At 32.0% G+C, this 18,254-nt stretch overlaps 1 protein-coding gene across 4 annotated transcripts in view; it reads left to right on the plus strand.

The window, feature by feature from the left end:
- The window catches only part of Dysc (dyschronic), a 221,896-nt gene that overhangs the window by 59,567 nt on the left and 144,075 nt on the right, over positions 1-18,254 (plus strand). For 3 of the 4 annotated variants that reach the window (XM_064047100.1, XM_064047102.1, XM_064047103.1), the window contains exons 3-4: positions 5,633-5,950; positions 11,261-11,403. In XM_064047100.1, the coding sequence (XP_063903170.1) occupies positions 5,633-5,950; positions 11,261-11,403 (461 nt within the window). The remainder of the gene's footprint in view (positions 1-5,632; positions 5,951-11,260; positions 11,404-18,254) is intronic. The other variant, XM_064047101.1, reaches the window with a different exon arrangement.

Raw genomic sequence — 18,254 nt, forward strand, 5'->3', positions numbered from 1 at the left:
ATATTGTTGAAATTGAAGATAAACACTTTTATGTTTTTCACATTATTCATTAATAATTATGTTGCAAAGAATGTTGGGAGCTAATTTTGGTTGTATTATTTACACAAATAGATTGGAGCTTAAAATTTTGCCCATGTGTAATTTAAATAAATATTTAACGTTTATTACCCAGGATCAGTTTGTACATGTAAATAAAACGGCGAGTAGAGTTTATATTTTGTCAGTATTTTAATTAATAGGCTCGGATTAAAAATATGTAATAAAATATTTTGAGTTTATGGTTAATTCAATATACAGGGTGAGTCACTAAACTAAGTGCATGGTCCTCGACCTCATTAATTATTATTAGAAATAGTAAAAAAGTCAAGAATGGAGTTGATGTTTCAGTTTTCAAATCAAAAAGCATGCACTCCATTTTATTACTGTATCTTACTCTATTTTTTGTTCTTATTTTTCTAATATCTTGACGTGCATCTTAAAAAAACTTTAAATATAGAAAACACTTTACAAAAAATTGGTCGAAGGCTATTTCGACAGAACTTTCCTCACCATTGAAGTATAATTCGACAGATACAGCTTTAAAAAAAAATAATTTAGATTTTACGATTTTCCTTTTGTGATAATCTCTGTAAAGTAAAAACTAGTGGCATAAATAATACCCCCGTAGCCCCTGTGCCGTAAGGACAATGTAAAATATATTTAAAGCACACAATTAACGGGATAAAATGTCCTTCAGCACTAGGTAATAGTAGTCTGAAGCTCAAGTGTTTACTGTTTATGCATCGAAACAATGTCACGTTGAAATTAGTTTGATTTGAATGAATTTGTCTCCTCAGAACAGAAGATTAGTAGTTATTTATTCTACAAGAAGGTAAATTTTCGTTTCCCTTCGAGTGGAATACAAAATTTTATTTTATGCTTTTATCGTTTTTTTTTTAATATTTAAAAATAATAAAATGCCGCAACCTTTCAATGCTGTAGTTGACTGTGGATTTTACGTAGCAATCATTGTTTATTATTTTCCACGTCAAACTTTTTATGAAAACGCGTTTTCACTAGATAAGGTAGCCTTGGAAGCTTCAAAAGCAACATCTAGTTTGCTTCCCACCAAGTCGGAAAGCAAATATGAAAAATTTTAGAGTAAATATTTCCATTTGTACTTCTACTTCGGTTTCCATGGTTATAAAAAATATGGGTAAAAATGACATAAAGTTGGGTAAAATTACATTTTACCAACACAAAAATTGTCGGTAAAAGAGAAAAATAATTGAAGTCTAAAATATAATTACTAATTAAGCCAGAACCGAACAAAATGTTCTGAATATGTATAATAAAAATGGATACCGACATGAGACAGACAGACAGACAGACAGACAAACGGAAATGAGAGACTACTTTTTTCGTAATTTAATTTTTTAGTCATGAAACGTCAGGAAAACATAAAAGTGGTCATTCGTCCGATGGACTCGATTACTATACTTCCTTAGTTTACGCTCGGGGAGTAAAAAGAAAGGGAACAAAAGTAGAATAAGATACAGTAATAAGATACAGGTTGTTCTATTTCAAAAAACTGAAATATTGATCTTTGAAAAATTTAATAAGTAATTAATTTTTTTAAACACTCTACAGATGAAAATTCAATTTCATTTATACATTCGCTAAAAATTTCAAGAAAATTGAAATAACGTGGTAAAGTTTGTCTAGAATTATAAGAATTTTATAGACTCTCAAAGTTAATTCGTTTTACAGCCCTGTTGTCAATTTTATTGTACAGCTGAAGAGCGGGACGAACTCAGGTACAGAAAACATCGGCTTTCCCTTGACATGCTCTTTACCTGTACAAAAAGAATTGACGCCTGGGCTGTAAAACGAATTAACGTTGGGAGTCCATAAAATTCTTATTTATAATTCTGGACAAACTTTAACGTCGAATCGGAATTTCAACTGTGGTTGAAAAACCAAGCCGGGTTCGGGTATTTTCGTGCTCGGCACGTATCGGGATCGTCCGAGGACAAGACAGTGACAAACGCTACGACTGTCCCCGACACGTGCCGACACGACACTACCCGAATCAAGGGTCAATGATCGCTCTGCACGACACTACCCGAACCCGACCGAGGTCAGCTCAACAGAGGACAAGATGCTGACGAACCTCAGAGGTCGATCGATCGATAAAAAGTAATGGGGCTGCTGGATCAATTTGACCTCATTTGACCTGGTCTAGAAGCTCCACTATACCGCGTGGAAAATGGCGGATTAATTCTTCAGTACGTTATACGGGGGTTTCGGGAGTCCCAAAAAATAATAAAAAATTCCTTCGCTTTATATCAAAGATTGTTGTCAAATGGAATTTTATCAAATTATTACAAAAACAACACAACCATATCTTTTTTTTTTATAATTACCATTCTAACTGAAATGGTAATTAAATATGGTATGGGCGAGAAAAATATTAACTAAAAGTTTTATTATTAGTTATTGTGATAATGAATGAGTTGTTTAGTTGTTAAGCGTAGCAGAAGCACCAATTTTAAAATCATTATAACTCCATCAAAATGTGAGAAGGATTTTTTTTACTATTTCTCCCAGACTCAACATTTGATTATTAAGAGCGTAGCGGAGAGTTAATCCGCCAGACACCCGGTCTAACTATCTGAGTTCTTATTTTGTGGTTTGGTATCAAATAAGCTATTGAAGAAAAATCTTCATATCTTAAAGCAGTTAATTGCTATACACAAGATGTTCCGGTTAAAACTCCGCCGCATTATATCTTGAGAGTATATAGAGATATTGAAATTCTGTAAACATAATTGTTTTTAACTTGAAAGGGATAGCTCAGTTTAGTACACTGCATAACTGTATATATGATGCACATATGGCGGTGACATCAGGACGGAAATCTATAGTTTTTTAAATAGTACACTTTGTTTTATAATTAACAAGATCTGCTTAAAAAGCAGTTATTTTGGTGTATATTCCTACTGTTGCAAAATGGTGGTAGTCATTCACTTCTTAAGACATAAGGAGGCGGAATTTTAAGGGGGACAGTTTGCATAGTCATTTAAGAGCAAGTTGTCTTAAAACCACTTAAAGACTTAATTGGGATATTGGGAACATACTTGTTGTTGTTAGAAATTACTAATTTAACTGTCACTCCCAATATTTAGACGTAACTGCTTGTCTGATGAAGAAAATGTAGATGCTAGTTGAACTTTCTAATTATCTGTACATAGGGCAGTAAAAGTTAATGTTTACAATGAATCAGATGCTTTTAATGAAATGATGTGTTTTTAGAGATGTTAAACTTATTCTTCTACCGCGCACGTTTTGTGATTTTCTAATAAAGCTATTAAAGCACCCAAATGACGTCATAGCGGTTCCTTAATACCGGAAAGGGGTTCTGAAATAGATCTGGTGTAATTTAGATCCGTAAGATTGGTAGCCATGACGAGAAATGTCAGTGGCAAATGTCAAATTAAAATTTCCCGTATTTCGGGAGGCGTAAGGACTTCACTAACTTCTTCACAAGACATTTTAACCAATTTTAACTCGAATTGATCCGAATTACAGTTGTTATTGTGAAAATTCGAACTTCAAATATTTCGTGGTACGTGTCAGACCGACCCATCGACAACCACGACAAAATTCCCCAGATTTAAAAAAACGCAAATTTCAATTAAATATTTGCGAAAAAACGTGCGCGGTAGAAAAAATAGTATAGCGGAATAGTTATTTAGACAGAATTGTATAAAAGGGCTCAAAGGAGTTTCGTCGTTATTACATCACAAATTTTTGAGAACGTATTGCATTCCACAGTGGTTCATCTAATAATATCTTGAGCCATTCAATATATTTATCAGAAAAGAGAACCTTTTCGTGAAAGGTTACTGATAAAATGTCTTGTACTAAATATTAGTGCAATAGAGAAGTGGTCGAAGCGATATGTGAAGGCAGTCGAATATTTCAAACTTGACAACCGAAGAATTGAACTACTTCAAGCTCACCAGCGCGGTGAAAACAACGTACATGTTACAATCCCCAATCATCAGGAGAGAGTTTCTCTTAAATATTTTGTTAGTTTGTTAAGTTTGGTGGAACTGAACTGAGAAATAATAGTTAAATAAGGATGTCACATTTTTTCAGAGCAAAAGGTTGGATCAATATAGCAAGTCTACAAAAAATAAAAAGTAATCCGTAGTAGCTTGTTGGAATGGTGTACAGTGGTACAAGCACTGTAATTTGACAATAACTATTATGAAAAAGAGATCTCGACAGACAAACCAATGAATCATATTAATACTCTCCATAGAGTACTCATGTTCATAGCAAAAAATTCAACTTCAGAACTGTTATTCTAAAAGTCAAAAATCATTACAAAAATAATTATATACGATTTATGGAGCGGTAGGAAAAGTTAATTCCTTTTCTGAAAATATTATCACCGCATATCCTGCTGATTTATCAACGAAAGTTAGACCATTAACAATGCGGGGATGATTATTATTATTTAATGTTGGAAACAATTTCAAACGCGAAACCCGGCCGACACGACAATATTTTTAAATCGTCATTTCTGACGTAGCATCCGACAAAAATAAGTATTAAAAATAAAGTACTTAGTTTCGTAGCTAAAATCTTGTCTTACACTACCATCTACTGTTTAACTCTGGCGCAGTCAGTATATAACAATTTTAATCAAATAAAGATAAAATAACGATTGTTACTGCTATCCTTACTCGTAGTAGTCGTAGTATTTTACGTGAGTGTAATGGCTTCTACTCAATTGTACTGCGTTGAACTCCATCTTGATGAGTAATAGCCATCATTTTAAGCTCGATGAATAATGTACCATTATACTGCTACTTATAAAGAAGGTAATATTTATTTAATCGTTCTCTGCATCTAAATTGGTTTGTTCACTAGTAAGTGAGAATTTCGTTGTCCTGCTGTTTAACCTACTTGCTTGTGTTTAAGCGCTAACCTATCCAAGGTTTAATTCTAAAGCATGTTGCTTTAACTTCATCGACTCAATAAACCGACGTCTAATAGGCGGGCCACGACCGCTATCCGACTGGTTTGAATTGGAACTCCACGTTCGAATTCGGTTTGGAGTTTAGTTTTGCGACATTAATTTGTTTTTAATAAAATTTTCACCATTACGTTGACATTAGATTGATTTACAGGATTTTAGTAAAAATTTCCCTATTTGTTTAATAAATAACTGCTATTATTATAGTATGTTATATTACTGTCATATTAAATAACTAAGTTTGGTGAATGTATTTTTTCCTTTAAAATATTTTGCATTGCAACTTAATTTGATGTTTATTAGAAAGCTTTAAATGTTTATACTGGTTATAGTTGACGAAAAAAACAAGGCGACGTTCAAGATAAACTTTCCAGACACTATTGGAAACCCGGCGCCTCCGCCAAATTTAGCTGGTCTAGATATATTTCGATAGTTTTCATTCAATCAATAACTACAACACAAAAAGAGTTCCCACAGTATTTACATGACTAATTTATTACAAGTGGTATTTTTACTCTCAGTTACATTTATCAGAGATAATGAAATATATTTTTATCCGATTACTATTTCACTTTTTTTTGTAACTTTTATTTCTCCTTGTAGGTACGTATTTGGGATCGAATCCTAACTTCAGCACTGCAAGTAGAGCAACACCAAGTAACAACAAGAAGCGGCCAATATCTCCAGAGCAAGTTCTTCGTTTATTTGGTAGCAATAATCAGTCGAATACTAAATTAAATCCGGAAAGGCCGCGAAGGTCTCCAGCTAGTAGTCCTCCTTCCACAACCCACCAAATTAATTATCGGCCTCCTTATGGGCCAAGCATACACGAACTGTCGACTAGGACTGTTACCATGGTTAGGGACCCCCAGGATGGCACGCATGGGTTTGGAATTTGCGTCAAAGGAGGAAAAGACTCAGGTTAGATTTCTACTTTGGCTATGTCATGTTTTATGTTCGTAACAATAATTGGTTTAGTCAAACACGAACACGTTCTTTGAACCGTTTTCCACGAAAAACAAAACTACAGCGTGGTCAACAAATACTGCTTGAGTTGGCAATTTGTAAATTTTGGCTACGGGAAGTAATTTCAGGTGAAAATTTTATCAATTTCAAGCAACAATTGTTGATCATCGAAATATTTAGAGGTTAGGCAGATAGATAAAAATGATACTTAGGTATTTAAATAAATTTAAATATGGCAAAGTTTGAAATTATTGTTTCGATTTTTAATTGAATCGTTATTACACTACAAATTTAAGTTGGTATAATGGGCGCATGAAGGTTTCGCGTCAATTAATTGTCCATTAAGAAAATCGATATGTTTAATAATTGCCTTAATAATTCATTATTTTTTCCTGCTTTGAAGTAGTTAGCGAACGAATTTAATAAATTAACTCTTAAACAGCTTAATTTATCGGTTAACCGTGTATTAGAAAATATTAATCAAATCAAGGAAATTTTGCCTGTCTGATATTAGTTTTAGTCACAGAACTTAACATCTTGAATAATTATTAATTCAAAAAGTTTTCAAGGAATACATTCGTAAACATTTTTCAACTGAACGGGCAATTTTTCTACCGTTCCTGAAAGACCCTGCTATATGATTAAAGTGGTTAACAATGCGTTTCGGCTATGGGTTTAAAAATGGAATTTATTTTGTTGTTACTTTCGTAATTGGTGTAGGAATTTTTTTTTATTTACAAAAATAAAAGCGAAAATTTTTAATTTAAATTGAATCTGATTTTAAGATTTTTTTCTGGTACATACTGTTTGTCAAAAGATTTAACTGAGCCGTCTGGAAAATGCAAAAATCACGTGTTATTATGTCAAAAAGTTTACCGATTTCAATAACATGTTTTCATTTAGGAAGACCGTTTTAAAAGTTTCCCAAACTCTCTGTTCTTAGCCGTCTGAGTTGCTATAAAATATAATTTTTCAATAGCTTTCGAGCTGGTTTTGTTCGTGGCTTCTGTTCAAGTTTTATGTGTAAAAATGGAAGGAGTATCTTCGTGGGATCAATAACACACGTTGTTTTTCATAGTTTATATCCTTTCCTTGACCTTCAGTTACGCTTAATATAATGTTCAACAGGACAGTAACCATTCTAAATACTTAAGTGAGGCAAAATTTTGCCATCTATTAAATTGAACTGTCTTGAACAAAATTTTCAAGTTAATGTAAATTTCTTTTAACTGAAGAATCTTTCTCACATTCCATTTGTCCTTTACAACAGGATGTGTCTGAAGAACTTTTTGTGTCTGAGCAGAAATCCTTGAGTTACTTGTTGATCGTATTTTGTCAATAAAACATATGTTAAAAAGAGCGAGGTTATAATGAATACATTCTCAAAAAAAATACCATCAACTATTTACTAGTTTTATCGAGAGAGCAATAAAAATAGGATCAAGGACAGCCGTGGAGTTTGAAAGTTTCTTTTTGATCGTTGAATTTTCAACTCAAAATTTTGTTATAGACAAGCCTGAAAGTTATTCTAGATTTCGGTAACAAGAACAAAAATAAAGACATTTAGTAAACAAATTGTAAAACGGAAAAAATGGAACAATTTCTATCTATACTAATATAATAAAGAAAGAACTCCTGATTGATTGATTCATCAACAAAGGGCCGAAACTACTCAAGCCAGAAACACGAAATTTTAACAGTAGATTTTTGAAAATTCCACCTCTCACCTAAGAGTGTGAATTAGAGGGTGAACGTTATTTGCTTGAAGCGGTGTACAAATACTCTACAATATATACATAATGAAACAAGTATTTGATAATTTTTCAGTATTCATCCCCTAAGGTTGTAAAATCGGGGATCAAAAGTGAAAGGATAAAAATGATATGGTTGATTTGGTTGAATTACTATAAATGATTAACAGTAGATTTTTTTTATGAGCTAGTTGAGGAATAATAACGAATTTTTGAAAATCCTACCCCTAAGGGTGTGAATTAGGGGTTGAACTTTATTTGTTTGAAAGCGCGGGTTGCTGATATATCATTAATTGTTAGAAATAACAGAAAAAGTCAAAGACCAAAATAGTACGATCCTTTGAGTACTATACATATTATAAAATTATTTTTAACTGTACAGAGTGCTTTGTTTATAAGGCGTAACACAAAACATTTTTTTTTAAATGAAACATCCTATATATGTTGACACGTTATGTCAATTTTCTCGAAATTTTTTAGCAATAGAAGAGAAATAAATAAAAGTGCTCGCTTTGTTGAGGTATATATAACTGAAATGAAATTTTCTTAGACAGAATGTTTAAAAAAAAATCTTTAATTATTACAATTTTCCAATATCGATGTTTCAGTTTTTTTCAAATACAATAACTTATATTCTATTTCCGCATCTTATTCTATTTTTTGTTGTTTTTTTAATATTTTCTATATTTAGAGTTTATAGTCACTCCAATTTTTTACTTTGTTAAGAGATATATCGCCACATTAGAAAAATGAGGACAAAAAATAAAAGATACAGTAATAAAATATAGGATGTTCTATTTGAAAAAACTGAAATATCAATATTTGAAAATTGTAAAGTTTTAGATTTTTTTAACACCCTGTATATTTTTTTTTTTTTAGTTGATACCACAACAAAGCAAGTACCTATATTTATTCTTGCACAAAATATTGTAAGACATACTTCAAAAGTAAGCCTATTGGAATTTTTTGTGAACCCTGCCATTGTTCAAAAGTTTTAAGGAAATTGGAATAACGTGGCAACGTGGCATCGGAATTTCAAAAATAAATGTAGTTATAAAGCCTAGGAAAACACTAATGAGCAGAGTTAGGCACAGCCGAAGTGATGGGGAATCAATCAGACAAATATTAAAAATGACGGCGCGACGTCAGGCGATACATTTGCCTGGCCGACTGTGCAGTCTCAACCTCAGTGGCGTCTGATGGAATTCAGGGTCATCACGAAAATTGTGATGTTAAATAGTCATTTTTAATTTTTAAAGCATTTTAACATTTATCAGGAAACGTATAACTGAGGAAAACCTAGAAAAAGTAGTAATTGCTATTAAGAATTCCTGAAGTTGTAGGCCACGACTGTAATAGCTCTGGCGACCGGACGGCAATGAGCATCACTTCCGCGATGCCGAAGTCTGCTAGTGAGAATATGTCGAAACATATAGGTTGTTTAAACATTAGAATAAACTAATTTGTGTGTTATACCTGAAAATCAAAACACTCTGTATAGTTAAAAATATTTTTAGAGTACAGTCCTTAAAGAACAGTACAACTTTGGTTCGTGACTCTTTATTGTATCTCTAATAATAACTAATGACATATCGAGCACCGAAGGGTTGGTGATTCACCCTGTATAAATAATGAGGTACGTATTTCATAATGTTTCCATATTCATCCCCTAAGAATGTAAAATCGGGGATGAAAGTTTTAAGGTTGAAAAGATAAAAGTGTTTATATGGTTGATCTGGTAGAAATAATTTAAATGAATACAAGGCCAGAAATAGAAAATTTGGACAGTGGTGTTGTTTTATTACCTAGGAGAGCAATAAGAAAGTATTTTTACAGTGTAATATTTATATGTCAAAACTGTCAAAAATACAGCGGGCAAAGCAGCTTTTGAATGCTAGTAACACATTATTTGAAAAATAATGGGAACTTGATTGGTATAGAGAGCTAGATAGAACTTTAAAAATAGATTTTTCTATAAAAAACTGATGCCTTAGAAACACCGAAAACGCTTCCATTGTACACACTGTAAGGATTTAAACTCATTTTTAATAAAAAGAATATTAATAAAGAGATATTACGATTGAGAAGATGACCAAATAAACAGTTCTAATGTAAACCGTGCGACGTGTTGAAGCCTGTATTGCTAGTCAAGGACAATGTTTTCAACATTTATTGTTTATATTTTTAATTTGTTTTTTCTATATTTCCACATTAGTACGATACGTCATGCCGTGGTTACAATTATTGCATATAGTTCGAAATCACCCTATATACAAGATTGCATATTTTTTATCCAACCCTGGGAATGGTTTTTATTAGAAAAAAGCTCTACTGCAGTACATTTTCCCATTGTAATTTTCGCTAAGGCATCCTGAATATAGCTCTGTCACCTGGAAAACGTTACGTGCTGGTGAAAAATTAATCACAGATTTAGAATGAGTCAAACTTCATGTTTCATGATTTTTGTTGTTGATATCTAGCTGTAAACATATAATTATCTCTCTATTTATTATTTTGTTACAATAATAACACCACCTTTAACGATCTCTTGAAGATAATATTATTTTTTAAAATCATAACATTTTGAAAAGTACTTATGTATGTGGCGAAAAGGGTGAAAATCGTTAAACCCTTGTCTAAGACAGGCAGCTCTGCATATTATGCTTGTGATTAAATTCTTTATCTACGTATTTCAGTGGTTGGTGCCGACGTCAATAAACTGTTCGTTTGTTTCCAAGTTTAATTAGTTTTGGCGTTGGCAACAGAAATGAATTTATTAGCACCTCGACTTATTAACTCAGCTGCACTTTGAAAAGCTTGCATGCACTTCAAAGTTCGTCTCTTGGCACAAATGGCACTAAGACATTCTAAAAGCGGCAGAAGCTATCGAAATTCGGAGGCATTACTTGGGCAATTTGCATCTGAATAGATACATTCTGCACAGCTTCCAAATGTTGAAAGAGCGTAGCTCATTTTACGCGGAGAAGGCACTTATTCTTTCCTATAATTCAAAACTGAACTGCAAAAAGATAGCGCCGATGTTCATATTAACACGTTGATAGCAAGTTTAATTTAAAATTCAAATGATTGAAATGGAAATTGGATAGGCGAACTTTCGTGTTTGTTGAAATGTTGGGTTTCTTGATATGAACGCAGTGACATGTTAGGAAAAGCATTACAATGAATCAGGAGTACTGCAGTAATAATTATCGAAATAGAACAAACACACTTAATTTAGTGGTTTCTGGTATGAACCGGATTAGCATCTATCTGCTTTGAATTTCAAATGAATACTTATATCGCGTGCACACATTTTTGTATATTTATTCCTGCACAGGGTGGTTAAAATAGTTTTTCCATTATTTTTTACTGCAGTTTATTAGGTTTATTCTCTGGGAATGCTCTCACGCTGCTACAAAGGATTTAATCTTGGCTTGATTTGCGGCTAGAGCATTCCTTATCAAATTTCGAAGGAATTTACTTGTGATTAATACAGTATTTCAATTTTAATTAGGCGTGGGAGTCTACATTTCGAGGGTGGAGGAAGGCAGCGTGGCGGAACGTGCAGGACTGAGGCCGGGGGACTCGATATTAGAAGTTAACGGAACACCATTTACTGGAATCTCTCACGAGGAAGCTCTGAAGGTAACTCATTATGTGAGGATCGATTTGTACATGTAGAATAGTATACTAAATAATTTAGGGCAGCAAGTTTTAATACAATTTACAAAACAGTATGATTTACATACCAAAACCTATCATAAAAAAACAGTGAATCGAGAGAGATACATAGCCTAAGAACTAAGAACTGGAAGTCTTTGAAACTTTACACTTAAATTTTTATCACTACTTATAAGAAGTGTGATACAATGTTAATAGGGTCGACTAGAAAAAATACCTGAACGAAAGTGTTGATATTTACAAGTTTTTTCTTTTTAGTTTGAAAAATATCGTTAAGTTGTATTAGTGCTCAGAATGAAACAGTTACTAATTATTACAAGTAATAATGTTGCAATTGTTAATATCAGTTTTGCAATTTTACATATTTCGATTCCTAGACAGTATTTTAAATTATTGTTAAAAACATTATTTTTGAAATAATTTAGTTCAAGTTAAAAATTATTAGTTTCCATGATACCATATAACTACTTCTTCTGGTATAGTCGTGTATAGTATGTATTTAGTAACCTTTCATAGTAATTTCTTATGTTACGAATATGTTGCTATGTATAAATCTAAGTATCAAATTCACAATAATTATTGAAAAGTACAGATACTAAAAAAGGAAAGTTAATATGAGAAATTTTTTGTAAATCGGATTTTTAAGTTGGGAGATTCATTAGTTAGTAGCGTACGTCCTCTGCTTCCAATTGTTATATTTCATACAACAACTTTATTTTGAATGAATACAGTACACCATGAAAAACTATTATATTCTGCTATTATGTTAAACCCATCAACTATAAAAATGGTGAATTTTGACTTTTCTTCTTCATAAACTGAACCATTTAATGACTTAATTAATTGAATTTCATTAAAAAACGAAAAAAGGGAAGCTTTCATAAGAAAAAGTTTCAAGTTTAAGGCTACTGTTATCATCCTCACTTCCACTCTCACTATCATCCTAATTATTAACATTAATAATAATTTCATTCTGTTCTGAAATATCTAAAATGTTTTCATTTTCCAAAGCACAATTTATTATTTTATCAGTAGGTTTAACGTAATTGTTCCAATGCACAGCCGGAACTTGATCAATCATAATTTGCCAAGTTGCACAAACATCATTAGCGGAAGAGCTGGTTCTTGGAATGATCGTATCATAATTTCTTTTAACTTCTGACCATGCCATTTCAATAGCGTTGAAATGACAGTGGTAAGGTGGCAGCTTCAATACCTAGTGCCCATGATGTTGGGCGTATAAATCTACATGATAACGTTTTTGGGGTTGTTTGTTAGCCAGTATTCCCCAGATTTTGTCTTTCATAGTCTTCGGTGGATAATAATCAATCCCATTTTTTATTTAAATATCATTTTTGTCTTTGTCCAACTTTTTCGACGAATTTCTTCCAACAAATAAAGTAAAGTTTTTTTACAACATATGGATACCTATGAAGCTTAAATTGACACGTCAAGTCTACTATGATAACTTACGTGATCTATTACCATAAGAGAAGGTTACCGCAAACTTGGTATCAACTGTCCTTTGAACCATTTTTCAAAATTTTCCAGGTTTATGTTATCATGGAAATCTCCTGATTCTCTATTAACTTTAAAAATTAAAGAAGCTCCTTCAATGAAACCGTTTTAATTTCCAGCGTGAACCACAATGTATCTGCACCCTTGTCCATTTTTTTTAATAGCAGTGTTTATTGAACCGTCTTGCCATGTCTTTTTGCATATGCTACCCTTACTAAATACCCACGTTTCATCAAGAAAAAGAGGTTCATATAATGTTTTCCTTTGTGTTAGTGATATTCACGTAAAAATTTTGTTCTTTTTAATTGAACTGAAGACCATTCTAGCAAAAATAATCTGTTACTATTTTTTTCAAACTCGAAACCAATTTTGCTTATCCAGTTGGTTAACGATCTAGGACCAACGTTAAAATCATGAATATCTTTCATTACTCGATCGTGCAGCAATTTAATAGTAATGTATTTTTTAGAAACTACCATTTTATAGATAATCTCCCGGATTGACATTAAATCTACAGGATTGATTTTTCTTCTATTCAAAGTCATTTAAACCTGGACTTTTTTGTAGCTTGTAGACAGATCTTTCCGAAATTTCCAACATTTCTGCGGTCAGTTCTGTCATCCTTTTTTTCTTAAATTCTAAAACGTTTTGGTTTCTATCAAGATAGTCTAACAGATTTAAACTTATTTGTTTTGTTTGGTCTTTAAATCGCTTCATTTTTGACTGGGACGAAAGACAAATTTCAAAATTTGAGATAAGACTCTACAACCTAGTGAAAAATTGGTGTTTTTTTGTCTCACACAAAGAGAAAAAGTTTGACTTGGGGTAATTCCACTATTTTACTACACGTATTTCTGTTGATAAACGTTTAGATTTTAAACCACTGTTGCACTGATTTGATTGAATTTCTAATGATATTTGTTTGACAAACAGAACTGCAACAGTTCGATGACGTCACTAGTTTGTTTAAATCGAAGCTTACCCGTTAAATTAATAATTTTCATTATTCAGGTCTCAGAGGTTTTTCATTATCATTAAGTAAAATAAAATAAGCTTTGTAGAATATGATAAAGTGATTGTCCCTGGTGTAGGCTAATGTGTATCTGAGAATATCTTTTTGTTTGAGTCTTTTTTTGCCTAGTTGCCTGTTTCTAATCGTGAGTGTTTTTTTTGCATTTTTTCGACCTATTTTACTTTTTTCTGTCTAATTTGTTCTAAATTCTGAGTTTTCTATACTCCTAAGCACATGGTTCTTGCGAAGGCCTTGTTATAATATTACCTCTTTTTATCGCCTATTTTGGGGCCCATTTTGACTTTTGTTAGCCTAAAATCCGCTCTTTAGCATATCGAAAAAAAAAGATTTGCCTGCAGATTGGTTGGCTAGTAATCTAACGGGCGAGAGCTACATAATTGGTAATCAAATCATCCTCGGAAAGGATATAGCATGTCGGTGATTAAACTACCCTAATAAATGTCAAAAAATCACAGATATAGAAGTAATAATGGCGAATACTTTTTACTAAGATATTTAATAAAATAAGTTACAAGGAAAATTAGTAGACGATTAATTGATTCTATTAAATAAACAAAATGAAATTGCACAAAATGCTCAAAATGTCGCCCATTTTGTTGTAAGCATCAATGATCTCTTCGCTTAATTCCATAGATCACATGCTTCAACATCCCTTCATTATTGTCTATGTTATTCTCAACCTTAATTTCTTCAAATTGTTAACAGGCGTTCGACAAATAGTGTTCTTTGATAAATAGGACCACAAAAATAGTGTGGAGGAGTAAGATCACAAGATCTTGGGGGCCAGATACTTTCCCTATTTCGACTACGGATTGGGTTGTTAAAAAATTCTCGTAACATTGCTACTGTGATTCTAGCCGAATATCTTGTAGCCCGGCCTTGTTGAAAATAACCCATTTCCACTTCATCGTCATGAAATTGGGTTCTAAAATCTGTTAATATTTCTGGCTGATATTTAGCAACGGTTGGGTTACCTTGAAGAGGATTACATGAATAAGCCACTTAATCATTCGACTATTATCGTCATTGACAAATTGCAACCCCACCACCAATTTTTGAGGATAAAAGAGTAAACATGTGGATTTTCGTACTCGTATTTTCATATTTTGAGAAAATTAATGTAGTCACTCAAATGAAACTAGGTTTCACTTGTAAAAAAAAAACAACATTATTAAATTTGTCCAAAAACCACTCACAATAAATTGTCAATCCTGAGTGAAACATCGCATTCTCGTAACTCGATAAGGAAAGAGTGCTAAATCTTTTATATTGGCGAGTTTCAACCGAGAATATTATAAAGTATTTTTTATTATACCTATATCATAATCCTTGATTAAAACACGCAGATGCGTGCGCAATCGGGCCTTTAAAGCAGTAGTGTTTTAAAGTCGTCTAGGCAACAATAAATATTATCAATAAGAATAATAATATTTATTGTGTAGGTACAAATTTTTTTCATTTTCAACATTGTCTGTAATTTTGAATAAATGCACCAAAGTGATGACGATTTATATTGACTTGACTGTAAAGAATTAGAAAATTAGTGATTAAAATTTAATTAATTACCTATCCTTCGATGTGATTAAACACTTTGTACATTTCCAAATATAACCCAACTGACAAAACTTGGAAGCATTGTCCTTATTCTTAAATTTTTCCAAATCGTCAAAGTTGTCTAGAAATTTAAAACGTAGCCTCCTAAATGACTTAAATAAAATTTTCTTTACTTCTCATTCTCAAAAATCTTGCACACATGTTACTCGATAAGGAAACAATGCTAAATTCTTTCATAATATTGCTCTACGTTTCATCGGTAATTCCATTTTTTGTGCTGAGTCTAGTATGGATGTTGTAGGGTTCTGCTCTATTACCTGTCTAACATTTCCAAAATTTTCTGAATTTCTCTTAACTTTCGACCTGCTACTTCCCTCCTTTCACTGGAGAGACTAGGTTTGTTGGCCATATTTGATGATGTTGTTGGGCAATTCTTCCCGAGATTCCTCCCAAGCCGCTTGAATCGAGTACACCCACACATCGTTTACCTTCTGTCCATTTTGAAAACACGATTCAACCATAAACGTTTTCTGATTCAATGGAATGCCATTCTTGAGTGAATACGCAAATACTCAAATAAAGTTTTGAAAGTAAAGGTTTGTAAAGGTTGTTTCTCCAGGAAGCACTAACGATTAGGAAAACAAGAAAATTAATGTTACAAGGAAGTTTGATTCATAAATTGACGTACATTTAAATTAGAGTTTTTGGGTATCTATTTTTAGTATTAGGTATAGGTTTACGAAATTATTAACAGCAATTACAATTACTTTTGTCAAAAATCTTTGTATGAGGTAACTTTAGATTCAGCATTAAACCTACTGTTTCAGAGTGGACATACGTATTTAATACCAAGGGTGATCCGATTACAAATTATGTTGTTCGCTCGATACTAACACAAATATTTGCGTACATACAAATCAAGCTACTTATGCCAAAAGTTATTTTAGCAAGTTTGATTCTTTTTGTAATTTTTCTTGATATTAATATATATACAGAAGAATTTATGTATATTTAAAAATTAAATTTCTTCTACACGAAAATAATAATTTAATAATTTTTAATTTGCTTCTAAATAGAACAGTATAATACATCAACGGATTCAGAAATTTAATTAAAAAAATGTTGAATGTCGTAGACAAAAACAAATGAACGTTAAATACTATTTTTTCAAAGTATATAGTAGTATAAATAATATGTTTCAATTGTACGTATTAGAAAAAATAAAAGAGCTAGGGCTTAGGCTGGTGCAGAAGCACCGAGACATATGATATCAATACGCGAATAATTAAAACCCTAACTAAAAATTACACAATTTTCCTATATTAAGTTTCGATTTAATCAAATCCTTCACTGCTTTCATCGTAAAATCCATTTATACAGAAAGCATGTCATTACATGTACTCATTATAAAACTAGTGACAATGCGATCGAACGATTGAAGTTCTAGTTATTATAGCAGTCAACTCACCGGAAGGTTCACTTATAATAACATTGATGCTCTTTTTGGTACACTTAAACACGACTTGCTTCACTCATTTAATGAGGCAACTTTTGTACTTTTGGCTGATTACAAATAGGTAGGTATATCTATTATTTCAATATAATAAAATACAAATATACCTCAAGAACAAGAAACATTAATCAGTAAATGGTTTGTTGCAAATTGACTTACATCGAATTCAACCACATGGGAATAACTATCACCAAGAATCTATAGGTATCAATATTATGTATTTATGTACTTACATAGATTCTACTTTAGCATGGGAATACCACGTAAACTATCTTGTACAAATTGACCATAAAATTATACGCTCTCGCAAATTAAATCAACTTGTCTCAATCCAAATCGAAATGAACAAGATTACTTCAAACAATTGAGTATTCTAACAGTTTCTTGTATTTTTATCTCTTGAAGTTAATAGCTAATAAAAACAGACTTTTTAAGATTAACTAAGTCCCGCAATAGTCTAAGTTATTTATTAGTACGCTACCTAAAACGGGAAAGTCTGTTGAAATCTTTATCTTCAAGTTTTAATCTTTTTTAGAAGTTTAGTGTTTGTACTTAATCAAAGTGATCAGTTGTCATACCTAGGGTTATCTCCTATTGCAGCATTAAAGACTGTGGATGATGTCCGAATATGACAGTTTTGTCTCGGTTTAAAAAATCTGGGCAAAGATCTTTTTTAAGGAAAATAGAATGAGGTTCTTTGAATTTGTAGCGCGTTTATGTAATGGTTATATTATAAGTATTATAACAAAATAGCGGATCTTAAGGCAAATATTTTTTCATTCTTAAAAATAGGCTTTCATATAAAACTCTTACATAAACGCATTTCACAAAAGTGCTTTCATTTGAGCCCTATTTGTTTTTACCTAATTGCTTATTTTTCAGTATTAGTGTCCACTTGGCTAAAATGTAATTGTATGGTAAATTAGGCAATAATCCTAAAAAATTTAAACAAGAACATGTTTTAAAAATTAAAATTTTTATATAATGGTGAAATACGAATTTCGGCGACCGTAGTTTTTGCCACACTAAAACATAACCTTTGTCATCACACTGTTGATAGATAAATATTTTGCACATTTTAAGTAGGAGTTACTCGGTAAAATTTTGAAAGACGTCATCAATTGGGGAGGAGGGATAAACGGATAAATTTTAATCAACGATTTATCATGCTTACGATAACCTTTAAAACGTTCGTACGATTTCAGAGTA

The sequence above is a fragment of the Zophobas morio genome, unplaced genomic scaffold (genome assembly GCF_036711695.1).
Source record: "Zophobas morio isolate AGI-343-1 ecotype UQ-CSIRO unplaced genomic scaffold, CSIRO_AGI_Zmor_V1 ptg000005l, whole genome shotgun sequence".
Taxonomy (NCBI): Eukaryota; Metazoa; Arthropoda; class Insecta; order Coleoptera; family Tenebrionidae; genus Zophobas; species Zophobas morio.